Source organism: Leptopilina heterotoma, unplaced genomic scaffold (assembly GCF_015476425.1).
Source record: "Leptopilina heterotoma isolate Lh14 unplaced genomic scaffold, ASM1547642v1 Lhet_63, whole genome shotgun sequence".
Lineage (NCBI taxonomy): Eukaryota > Metazoa > Arthropoda > Insecta > Hymenoptera > Figitidae > Leptopilina > Leptopilina heterotoma.
In genome coordinates this window covers 670,246-684,168 of record NW_025111149.1, presented here as the reverse complement: position 1 = coordinate 684,168, position 13,923 = coordinate 670,246, and the positions used below count along the sequence as shown (strand labels likewise).

General features: G+C 23.7%; 1 protein-coding gene across 1 annotated transcript; it reads left to right on the top strand.

Annotated features, from left to right (window-relative positions):
* The first annotated feature begins 610 nt into the window (after positions 1-610).
* On the top strand, positions 611-13,170 carry LOC122509824 (very-long-chain enoyl-CoA reductase). The gene is made up of 5 exons (XM_043624081.1): positions 611-783; positions 881-928; positions 8,261-8,568; positions 10,920-11,329; positions 12,906-13,170. Exons 1-5 carry the CDS (start codon positions 778-780, stop codon positions 13,031-13,033), a joined length of 900 nt encoding a protein of 299 aa, XP_043480016.1. The 5' UTR covers positions 611-777; the 3' UTR covers positions 13,034-13,170.
* The last annotated feature ends 753 nt before the right edge of the window (positions 13,171-13,923 follow it).

Here is a 13,923-nt window from a genome sequence, read left to right as displayed (position 1 = left end):
GAAAAAAATTAAAACTATGATTTTCTGACTCAAAAAACACCTACTATTCGAAAAAAAATTGTTTTGTTCGATTGGCAAAAAAAAGTTTTTAATTTGTAAACCTGTGTTATTTTTATAAAATTTTAAATCAAATAATAGAAAATTGCATTTATTCTTACAATTTTTTTTTTAAATTCGCCGAAAGAATTCAATTGTTATTAACAATTTTGATAAAATTCTTCATAACAATTTATTTTTAAAAAACATACAATTACTGAATAAATTATTTCTTTTTGTATTTAAATAATATTTAATTCTCGGGAAATTTTCTAATAAAAATTGATTAAAAAATGAATTTCACTTAAAATTTTAAATTATAATTGAATATTAAAAACATTATAGCGTGAATTTTTAGAAATAATTGAATTTTGAAACGGGTTAAAATTAAAATCTTTTTAATTTTTGAAAAAATAAAATTTTACGTCCGGACATAGAACTTTGTATATTTCTCCTCTTCTCATTAATATTTTAATTATTAGAGAGAGAGAAAATTTAAAATGGAATTTCTCGTTTCGTGACAGAAAGTTTATATACATAGCAGTGTATTTGCGTGACGTTGGCATAACTCGCGCCGGTGCTCTCTACAGAAAATATTCTCCTGTTTTTAAAGCGCCCCTATCCTCCATGTGGTCGACAGTGAAAACACCTTGTGTCGTGGTCGAAAAACGACGCATCATAGTTGTCTAGACTCTCCGAGATTAAAGCACGGAAAGCCGAATTAAAATTTAATAGAAAATAATGGAGGTAAATTAATATAAATTACAATTTAAATTTTGCATACCGATCAATTTTATTCAATAATATTTGATTTGTTAATTGTAATTCCTATTTTTTCACACAGATCGAAGTTCTTGTCGCTTCAAACTCAAAATTTATCGAAAATGTCAAGGTATGTAAATAAATTTTGAATTTTTTTTTAAAAATATGAACTTTGTGCTTTTTGGTTTTTATTGGCGTTTTATAATCTGCAGTGGTGATAAAAAATGTAAAATGTAAAAAGTAAAAAGTAGTGAAAATATTAAAGTAGCAAAATTGGAGCAAAATATTGATAGTAAAAATAATAGAGACTAAAGGAGACAATAATAATGATAGTAAACATAATAACACAAGGAAAAATAATCAATAAATAATGTTGATAAAGTAGTGAAAAAAGTGTTAATATTAAATTGGAATAATAGTAACCATAATGATAATTGAGTAATGTATTAAAATAAGTTAGTTTTTTATTTTCACGTTTTTAGATTTTTTTGTTCTAAACTTTAATTTTCAAAAATTTGTATTTTTGTTAAGAATTCGATCGTGAAATTGAAATAGACTCAAGTTGAAAAATCGTAAGTGTCATTTTCGCTTGACAATAGAAAGTGAAAAGTGTCTCTTACGGCTTTCGGAGTTGATCCCTTTTTAAAATTCACGCTTCAGTTAAATAAAAGTATTGTCGTTTATTAAATAATAATTACATACTAATAAAGAGTAAATTTTCATTTTTGACTTAAAGTTGAGAAATGTTTATTTATTTATTTATTATTTTTATCGTCTCTTTAAATTAGAATTAGTAAAAATGTTTACTCATTTGAATTAGTGACTGAATTTCTACTTTTAAATTAGTAAGTTTTACTAATAAATTAGTAGAAATCTCTATTTATATTATTTTTATTTATTTTTATATTTATTATTTATTTCTGTCGTCTATTTAAATTTGAATTAGTGACAGACTTTCTGCTTTTGAATTAGTAAACTTTACTAATAAATTTGTAGAAATCAATATTAATTAGTAACATTTACTAATTAACAAGTAAAAAGTCTGTCACTAATTAAAATTCAAAGAGATGATAGAAATAAATAATAAATAAACAAATTAAAATAATAATAAAAGTAATAAGATAAAAAATTTTTAATAATTGTGATTTTTACTAATTTATAAGTAAAATTCACTAATTCAGTCACTCAGATAATTCAAATTAGTAAACATTTTTAATAATTAAAATTTAAAAAGATGATAGAACTAAATAATAAATAAATTAATAAAAATTAATAATAATAAAAATAAAATACATAGTGATTTCTACTAATTTATTATTTATTATTAGTAAAATTTACTAATTCAAAAGTAAAAATTCTGTCACTAATTCAAATTAGTAAACATTTTTACTAATTAAAATTAAAAGAGATGATAGAAATAAATAAAAAATAATAATAGTAAGATAATAAAAATAAAATGGTTATTTCTACTAATTCAAATTTAAAGAGATGATAAAAATAATTAGTAAATAAATAAATAACAAATAATAAGATAAAATAAAAATAAAACAGTTATTTCTACTGATTTATTAATAAAATTTACTAATTAAAAATTAGCGATTTATTTATTAGTAATTACTAAAATTTACAAATTCAAATTTAGAGAGATTTTTAAGTATTCTGATTATTATTTAATTGGCGTTAAATATTTAATATTGTTTACAATTTTGTTTACAGAAAAATAATATGTTTGGGGCAAAATTTCTCAAGTGTACCAATGTCAAAAATTGCAAGTTGTTGGATCGGGCTAATATTTTCACAGTATTTAGTACTATGTATGAGTACTTCAACCACCAAGTATTATGAAATTTTATAACAAATTGTAGAGGGGGGAGAGGGTTGAAGATTTTGGATAAGTATGAACAGTGAGTTTTCTAAAAAATCGTAGCTTCTATATAATAAAGCAAAAAAAATTTTGACCTACATGTTTTTGGTAGGTTTTTTCACTCTCTTTCAAATGGTGAAAATTTAAAAAAAAAAAATTCAAAATTTAACCCTTTTTCTTGAAAATTAAAAATTTTTTTGATTTTTTTTTCAAGAAGGACCCTTTTTTTCTCTTTTTTTTGTACCAAAAGAAAGCTTAAGATGTGTACTTTCAATAACTAAAACGAAAAAAATGACTTTTTTTTGTTTTCGAATTATTAATTAATTAATAAAAATTAATAAAAATTGAAATATTTTACAACAAAATAAAGTTAACACAATTCTGAAGTTACTACTGTAAAGCACTACAATATCCGCATCCAGCGAGTCCAATATGAAGTATTTTGGATAAATTGACGTTTTATAAATAAATATTTATAAAAATTAATTAACAAATGAATATCATTTATAAAAATAAAGATAAAGTGTTAGTTTTTTTTACACAAATGTTTATACAATTCTACTTTTAAAAAAATGTATTCCAGTTATTTGCAACAATTGTTTAAATTAAATATTCATCACCTTATGCGTGTGTTGCGCTGCATAACTATCTTCCCGGCTTAATATTATTTCACATTTTCTATAGAATTTTTCTTTATTTTTTACATTTTTGATGTAAGAAAAGATGATTTCTTTTTTACATCAATAATTTTTTATTATTTTAATATTATTTATTATTATTAAACAGGGTGTCTACTAACCGGGAATTCCGGGAAAACCGGGAAATAACCGGGAATTTTATTTGACCGGGAAAAACCGGGAATTAGCCGGGAATTTTATACCGAACCGGGAATTTTTTCACAAAAATTAAAAAAGTTTTATTATTTTAATTTGTTTTTAAAAAATCAATTTTTATTTCAATTTTTATAGATATTTATACTGTTCTCTAAATTTAAGTTAGTTAAAAATAATTAATTTGATGATAAAAAATCAGTTACCAATTCAAATATATTATGTAAATAAATTTTTAAAAAATTATGGAGTTAATAGAAATATTGTGAAATTCGACTGAAAATATGTAATTAAATTTGTTAAAGAAATTCATTAGAAACTTTTTAACAAATAGAATTTTCAAAGTATTTTAATTTAATAATTGATTAATAATTGAATATTATAAAGAGTTAAATTCTAATGTATTCATGTTTCTTACTGCGAAGATTAATAATTAAAATTTTTATTAGTTAATTTAAAAAAATATACATACTTAAAATTGTTTAATGAAATTGAACTTTCGCAAAATTTTTTTAAATCTAAAAAATAAAATTGTTGTAATTTTTCAATTCTATTGTTTCAAGATAATTGAATTTTTCTAAACAAATCATTGAAATTTTTTTACTTTTTTTGAAAAATAATTGAATTTTTTTAAAGAATTTTATTTAAATTTTTCGAAAATAATCAAGGGAAGTTAGTGACCATAATTATAATTTTATTTTTAAAATTTTAAGTCCCTCTTACAGTTTTAAATCAATTTTTTGCTTCTAAAAATTATACTATTCTATTATTATTTAATAATTATAATTATTGAACTTCTCTTAAATTTTTATCATTTTAAATTTCTGAATGTTCAAATAAATGATATTTATTTATTTCTTGAGCAAATTAAATGTTTATTAGATATTAAGTAAATAATTAATTATTGCTGCTTATTATTTTCAAAAAATTTAATAAAATTCTTCACAAAAATTAAATTATTTTCATAAATAATAGCATTCTTTGGAAGGATTCAATTATTTTTATAAATAGTAAAATTCTTTGCAGAAGTTCAACTATTATCAATGTAATTTTAATAAAATTGAAAAATCCAATTTTCAATTATAATTAGAAAGAGACAAGATTATTTTTAAAAACTTGAAAAAATCATTATTTTCAGAAAATTTAATGATTTATTTATGTTTAAAATCAAATTTAAATTTACATTTGATAAGAAACAAACCGGGAAAAAATTAGGATATATCCGGGAAAAACCGGGAAATAACCGGGAATTTTGTTAAACGAAAATAGTAGACACCCTGATTAAATTATTTTGTAATTAATTTATTAGGAATTACGTAAAAACTTCTTGTTGATATTAAAATATTAAAAAATTATTAATGTGAAAAAAAACCATCTTTTCTTACATCAAAAATGTAAAAAATAAAAAAATATTCTTTAGAAAATGCCAAATAATATTAAGCCGGGAAGATAGTTATTCAGCGCAACACACGCATAAGGTGTTGAATATTTAATTTAAACAATTGTTGCAAATAACTGCACGGAGAAAAATTTTCAGTTAAAATTACTATTAAAAATAGAAGCTGAAACTATTTCACATAGTATTTTCGTGACACATCGAGTTAATCGTAAAGTGTAATATTTTATTGAGTATTTTGTACTATGGTATCAAAGTATTTGATATTATTAATTATATTAGTTCTAACTATGTAAATATTTTTTGGAACTTGGTTAAATAGTAAAGGTAACTTTTCCGCCTAGAAAATATAACAATTCCAAATACTTGAACCTACTATGAGAGAAAGACTAGCGCGCTATGCCTCATGGTAATCTCCACTATTTTTAAATGAATGACTGCGCGATGAACCACATGGTAAACTCCACTATTTTAATAGTGCACGACGCTAGTGCTAAATGACTTTGAACATAATGTAAAATTGTCTTCAGACAATTCAGTCGAATTTCACTGAAAATCCGTTAAAAATAACTGAAATTTCAGTCATTTTCTACTGATTCGACAATTAAAAAACTACTGAAAATTTATGTCACACATATTGAAAATTTCAGATATTTTTTAATTGGCCAATCAGTGAAAAATGACTGAAATTTCAATCATTTTTAACTGATCTTCAGTGAAATTTCACTGATTCAAATCGCGAGAATAGAGTCACTGATTCTCAGTCAAATTTCACTAATTCATGGAAATTTTAACTATTTTAAATAAGGATTGTAATTTTGTGGAATAACTGAAATTGCTAGAAACAAAAGTTTTAATAAATTAAAAGTAAAATTTTTAATTTAAATCATCAATAATAATTTTTATTAATCTAAAATAAATATATACACAGCAAAAGTTTAAAATAATGAATACACTTAATTATAATGGTTTCAATTTGTAGTCTTGCGCTTATAATTACACAATTTCAAATTGCTCATTTTTTTACGAAAAAACTGACGTCATCTTAAAAATTAAATTCACTTTTTAGCAATGTATTCAATGTTTTCAAATGACTAACTGTACCATTTATAAACTTTTTCCAAACTAAACTGCTGCACCTTGGTTAGTTTTTCGCTTTTCGTTTGTTGATCCGTACTTCATCTGTATTGGTGTGATCATGGTAGACAAAAGGTGTAAAAGCACTGCATCTTGAGCGTCTGTAAAATTAAATAAAGTCAGCATTTATTAAATAAAATATATATAGAATATTCAAATATCCTGTATACAGACATACTAATAGTTCCAAGTTACATGTTCAGAAAGCAGTGTTAATTTGTGTAACTTTAATTAATTAATTAAATATTAACTAATTTAATAGTACTATAATTTTTAAATATTTACCTTAAATTCGATAGCGCCTTTAGTATTTCAGGACATTTTTGGCATCATGACGCCAACATTCAACACTATACTATATATATGTTCATGTATAAATCAAAAAGTACTTAAAATTACGATTTTTTCGCGAAAAGTTTAATCACTCAAACAAACATTTATTTCACTTTTTAATTTTTTATGCATGTTTTATTAAATTTAAATAATAAAAATTTTAATTTAAAATAGTTTTACGAATAACGTCTTTAAGTTTGGAGTTTTCAGAGACGACTGAATGTATACAGTACACGTTGGTATACAGAAAGTCTATTTTTAGAACTAAAAACGATGCTGATGGCCATTTCTATTACAAAAAAAATGTACTGTGTTGTGAACACATGTAATTTCACAGTGTAAAATGGTAATGTCCACCATGTAAAAAAAGAATTTCAGTTATTCATTGAATCAGTGCGTTAACTTGGTTTAGTAGGTCTTAGACCCATGCGCTATGAGTGGACCGTACTATTTCACATAGTAAAAGATCTTTTACTATGTGAAATAGTACGGTCCACTCATAGCGCAAGGGTCTTGCAGCTATTATATTCAGACGTTAAGGGGCAATTTTTCTCCTTGATTTCTTTACTATGTGAAATAGTATAAACTCCTACAACAAGTAGAACTTACTGCTATTATAAATACACATTTTTAGTTATTTCTAATGGCATAAAATAATATGCATTAATGTTATAAAACACTTTTTAATGGAGAGTTTTCGTTATGTAAGATACTATTTTGACTGACTAGCATCATAATTGCCGTATTGTAAATAATATTTTCTCCTTTTCTTAAATTGTATTTGGTGTATTTAAAATAATATTCCATACTTTGTATACTTTAGTAAAAGATACTTTAAAGCATTAACTGAAATAACTACACACTTTGCAAAACATCTAACGCGTCATAGTTAAAAAAACTATGTAAAATAATTCAAGATACCATTTTTAAAAAATGGTAATTTCTACTATGTACAAATAGCACTATTAATCATGAAATAGTACTTAATATTAGAACTGGTAGTTTTTTTAATTATATCTCATAATGATTCGATATTTTACTATGTGAAATAGCGTTTTTAACTTGGTTTTCAAAAACCATTTCTCTGCGTGTGGAATACATTTTTTTAAAAGTAGAATTGTATAAACATTTGTGTAAAAAAAACTAACACTTTATCTTTATTTTTATAAATGATATTCATTTGTTAATTAATTTTTATAAATATTTATTTATATAAAACGTCAATTTATCCAAAATACTTCATATTGGACTCGCTGGATGCGGATTTTGTAGTGCTTTACAGTAGTAACTTCAGAATTGTGTTAACTTTATTTTGTTGTAAAATATTTTAATTTTTATTAATTAATTAATTAATAATTCGAAATAAAAAAAAACGTCATTTTTTTCGTTTTAGTTATTGAAAGTACACATCTTAAGCTTTCTTTTGGTACAAAAAAAAGAGAAAAAAAAGGGTCCTTCTTGAAAAAAAATCAAAAAAAATTTTTAATTTTCAAAAAAAAAAGAATAAATTTTGAATTTTTTAAAAAAAAATGTTCACCATTTGAAAGAGCGTGAAAAAACCTACCAAAAACATAAAGGTCAACATTTTTTTTGCTTTATTATATAGAAGCTACGATTTTTTAGAAAACTCACTGTTCATACTTATCCAAAATCTTCAACCCCCTCCCCCCTCCACAATTTGTTATAAAATTTCATAATACTTGGTGGTTGAAGTACTCATACATAGTACTAAATACTGTAAAAATATTAGCCCGATCCAACAACTTGCAATTTTGAAATTGGTACACTTGAGAATTTTGCCCCGTTTATACATCCGTAATTGTGTGGTAATAGTGAATTTATGTAAAATATTATAATGACAGGAAATATTGGAAAAAGAAAATTTATAATTGGCGTTTCCAGGTCAATCCAAGTACGACGATAGGTGAAATAAAAAATGGACTTTATAAGACTAAAAAAGCGCCGTACTCCGATAGGCAGAGCTTGAGAACGCAGCCGAAGGGAAAATCATTGGCTGACACGGATACAATAAAAAGTCTCGATTTGAAAGCAGGCGCAAAATTATATATGAAAGATCTTGGACCGCAGATTGGATGGAATACAGTTTTCCTTGTTGAATATGCCGGTCCACTCATTGTTTACCTTTGGCTTTACCAAAGACCCTGGTTATTTTATGGAACTATAGATAGTAAAATGCACAGTGTAGCTCAGTGAGTTAAAAGAAAATAATTTACTCTTTATTTTTAGGAAATAATTATTTCCTACAGTGAATATAAATTTATTTCATTCAATTAACCGATTACTTGACTACTGTCAATTAAATATTTACTTGAATCAATTCATTTTTATTTGAGTCAATTAAATGGCATTTGAAGCAAATAAAATTTATTTGATTCAAGTAAAATAAAAATAATTTTTTTTCCAGTGTAATTTTTGTCTTCAATTATTCTGTATACCAAATTTTGGGTGTGAATTTTGTAATTTTTCTTTTTGAGTTTCTTTTTATCGTTAGGTTGGAAATTAATTATGTATAGAGATTTCAGAGAAATTCTTGACCTTTTTTTTCTTTCTGAAAAAATAATATAAAGACAAATTAACTTTATCGTGTGTCACGTTAATTTATTTAGTTAACGGTATTTTTTTCTTGTGTAAAATGCTTTTATAATAACAGTGATATTGCAAAATTAAAAAAAAATCGCTCGGTGTGAAAAATTCTATTCTTCCTGAAGAATTTCAGATTAAAGGTCAAAATTAAATGCATATTCATTAGAAGAACAGTAATAGTAATTATTACGCCAAACTTACTTCTTTGTTACAAATAATTGTTGACAATTGTAAATTAGTTATTTATAAATTTTTATTTTTATATATTTATTAGTATATATATTTATGAATATATATATTTTCATTAATTAATTTATTTATTTCATATAAACGGGTTTACAAAATATACCTTTTATTAAAGAAAAAAGAATATAAAAATATATATAAACCAAAAGGGAGAAAAAAAAACTAGTCGTGTTCAAAGTTATTAAATATTAATCGACGTCTTGTACAAGAATGGAAAGATTTCACCATAATCCAAATAACATTCGATAAATAAGCGTCGTTTAAAATTAAATTTAGGAGTAAATATTGTTATCTCATGAACTATAATTTATATAATTATTATTTTAGATGTTTATAAATTAATATATTTATAAATTTATAAATGCAGACCTCGGATAAAATTTGACATTTTACGACTATTTTCAGAAAAGACGACTTTTCTCGACTAATTTTCAAAAAATGAGACTTTTTCGACTTTTCTTTCAAATACTGCAAACAAAATAATTGTTTTTTGCCATAAAATGCAAATTACTTTGACTTTTATAGAGTAAGAAATAATAAGTCACAGATTTCCAAATTTATTATTGGTTAGTTTTTCTATAAGATAATTAAATTAAAATTTTGTAAAATTTTATTAAAAATGATTGATTTTTTTAGTACTTTATAAAAATTTTTGAAAATTAAATTTTGACTAATTTTAAATGCAAAATTAAAAAAACAATTAATTTCTTCAAAGTTATGAAGAAAAATCAGAATGAAAATTAATTTCTTCAAAGTTATGAAGAAAAATCAGAATGAAAATTAATTTACAATTATTTATTGAATATCTCTCTCTATTAATATAAAATCATTTCGCCACCACTTTTAATATAATTGATACCGAATGATAAATTCCTTTCCTATAATTACATTAATAATGTTATAATAATATTATCATATTATATTTATTGAAATTTAATTTCAAAAAATAGGTAATTCTTAGAATTTTTTATACAATTTTTAAAATCCAATTATTTGTAACATTTTCATATTTTCAACATATTTTAAAAATTTCAAAATATATCCAAAAATAATTACATTACAATTTTTTTAAAAAATCCAATTTTTTACAATTATTAAGAAAAAAAATTTTAATAAAATTCCTCCAAAGAATTTCATTATTTTTAAATATTTTAATGAAATTTTTTTTAACAATTCTCGAAAGAATTCAATAACTTTGAAATATTTAAATAATTGAATTCTCGTCAAAATTTCAAAAATTATTAAGAATAATTTATTCAGAGAAGAATTTTAGTTAAAAGTTATTGTAAATAATTAAATTTTGGAAGGATTGCAGTTTTAATTTTTAAAAATAGTTTACTTTTAGAATGTTTGAAATTGAAATTTTTAAAATTATTTAAATTTCAGTGGAAGAATAAATAACAAGTATTGTAATTTTTTATTTAACAAAATTATTTAGTTTTTGAATAATTGAATTTAGAAATTAGTGAAAGTTCACGAAAATACAAAATGAAATTTTCGCGACATACTGAATAAAATAGACGACTTTTTAGACTATTTTAAATCTTTAATCGATCCAAGGTCTATAAATAAATAAATTTGGAAATAAGTAAGTTCGAAAAATAAGAAAAGGTATCAAAATGTTTTTTCTTTAAATATTTTAAAATTTTATTTAATTATATTTATTTATTTTATAATATTTTATTTATATTTTCCTCTTTTAATATTTCAGTTGGGCAGCTGTTTGTTGGACGGTTCATTATGCGAAAAGATTACTTGAAACCTTATTTGTACATCGTTTTAGTCATGCGACGATGCCAATTCGAAATTTATTTAAAAATTGCTCATATTATTGGCTATTTGCAATGTACGTCGCCTATCACGTTAATCATCCACTATTCACTCCTCCAAGTCATATGCAATTTTTAATAGGAGCTACAATTTTCTTCTTGTGTGAATGTGGAAATCTCAGTATTCATTTGGCACTTAGAAATTTACGTCCACCAGGCACCACTGTAAGAAAAATTCCAGTGCCCAATGGAAATCCATTCACTGCTCTCTTCAATTTGGTGTCATGTCCAAATTACACGTACGAAGTTGGAAGCTGGCTCGGCTTCACCATCATGACCCAATGTCTTCCAGGTGAATTTTAATTTTTTATTTTACTGTCTCATATCTTTTCAAATATAAACAGTTTATAGTTTATAAACAGTTATTATTGTTTATTAACAGTTTTAAGTTTAACTTCAATTTTTTAATAATTATATATAATAGATTCATTAAAATTAATTATTATTGTTTTGTATTCTCAAAAATTTTAATAAAATTCTCAGCAAGAATTCAATTATTATCAAAACAATTTTAATGAAATTTCACTAAAGGATTCAATTATTTTTATAAATAGTAAAATTCTTTACAGGAATTTAATTATTTTCAATACAATTTTAATAAAATTTCACAAAAGGATTCAATTATTTTCTAAAGTAAATAAAAATTGAAGCTAACACTCGGCAAATTTATAATAATAAAGTTGAAATTATCGATCACTCCGAGTCAGGTTGAACTAATGTTGTTTATAAAATTCAATGTAAAAATTGTACTGCATCGTATGTTGGTGAAACTAAAAGAATGGTAGGAGTACGAATTAATGAACACAAAAATTCAAAAGTTGGTGTCACTGCAATTCATAGAAGTTCACTTAATCATAATTTTGACTGGGAAAGATTTCATATACTTGACAAAGAAACTAATGAGAGCAAACGCCTAATTTCTGAAATGATTCATATTAATTTGCAAAAGAATTCGATAAATAGAAAGGATGACACTCAAAATCTTAGTAATTGTTATATACATTTTCTTAACGATAGGAAATATTTGTGATTTCCACTGTTTAATCGTACTGTGACGATTAAATTTCCTATTTATTTTCACTTATTGTAATTAGTTTAATGACCTTTCGATTATTTATCATTGACAGACTGTGTAATAATTTTATATTTGATTAGTGTCAAGTAGTAATTTGCGTTGATCAGAACGTTTGACAATCTACAAGTTTTCAAATGTTTAATATTATTTATTCGTTTTAACAAAATTTTTACTGGTAAAAGAAATTTTAATAATTTTGTCATTTATGTATTTTTTTATTTATATTGTTTATTTTGAAAAACATTTTTCGTTTTGTTTATGTAATTTCTTTTAATAATTGTTTATAATAAAATTTTAGTTTCTGATGAGGACGGCTGTGCCGTTGAAACGTAAAATATAAAATTTGTTATATTTTTTTCAACCTGACTCGGAGTGATCGATAATTTCAACTTTATTATTATATTTTCTAAAGTTTTAATAATTCTTCGAAATTATTCAATTATTTTTATAAATAGTAAAACTATTTACAGCAATTGAGGCCTTGGATCCAATAACTCGCCCGACGCTCGAAGGCACGCGCTAATACCAGTCGGGTAGCAGTGAGTGGCCCAGAGGCGCTCACTGCTCACTGACTGGCAGTTGCGCGTTCCTCCAAGCGTCGGGCGAGTTATTGGATCCAAGGCCTCAATTCAATTATTTTTTTAAATTTCTAATAAAATTTTTTGAAAGAATTCAATTATTTTCAAAGATAATAAAATTCTTCTAAAGCAAATTAATTGATTTTCAATTCATTAATTTTGAATTTGAATTTGATTTAACAATAAATAATTAACAATTAAAAATTTGTTTTCAGCGGCACTCTTTGCATTTGCTGGCGCTTATCAAATGACACTGTGGGCTCTTGGAAAGCACAGGTTGTACAAAAAGGAATTCAGCGACTATCCAAAATGTCGCAAAGCAATAATTCCTGTGATTTTGTAATTATTTACAAATTTTTTTTTTACAAAATGAAAGGTGACATTTTTTATTTTAAGTACAAAAAACAAAAAATAAGTGACAAACTTTTCGTTTTATTCACAGTTTATACTATTTAAATAAAAATATTTGCGAAAAATGTATAAAATTCGATTTTATTCTTACGGACACGTTCGGAACTTGAGTGACATCTTTGATTCACGAACTAAAAAATTTAGACATTTGTTATTTAATAGTTAAATTAAAAAAATACTCTGAGTAAAAAATACTTTCAGTAGAAATTACCGCCAGGAAAAAGTACTGGTAGTAGAAATTACTCTCATTAAAAAATACTACCAGTGTAAAAAAACCGTCAGTAAAAATTATTGATAGTAAAAATACAGACAGTAAAAAACACTGTCAGTGAAAATCACTGTCAGTAAAAAATACTACCAGTGAAAAATACCGTCAGTAAAAATTACTGGTAGTAAAAAGTGCGACTTCTTTCGACTTATTTTCAAAAATTACGACTTTTTCGACATTTTTTCCAAATATAGAAATAATTTTTAGTATAAAATGAAACTTATTTCGATTTTTATATATAAAAATGTGAAAAATAACTATAGACAAATCTTCAAAAAATATTTTTTAATAATTTCTCGAATTAAATTTTCGAAATTTACAATTGAAAAAAGTGTCAATAAATAGGGGAGAGTCTCCAGTTGTGAGACGGGTTTCATTTTTGACCCGTAAATTGTAAACGGGTAAACGAAATTGTAAATAAAATACACCGTTCGAAAGGTAACAGAAATACGCAACTTTTATTAAAAGAAAGTGTAGTGTTTCGATGAACTCGAAAAATTTTACGATACATTTTCCGAGCATATCGCTTTTGTCAAAAAAAAAAAATGTCTCCA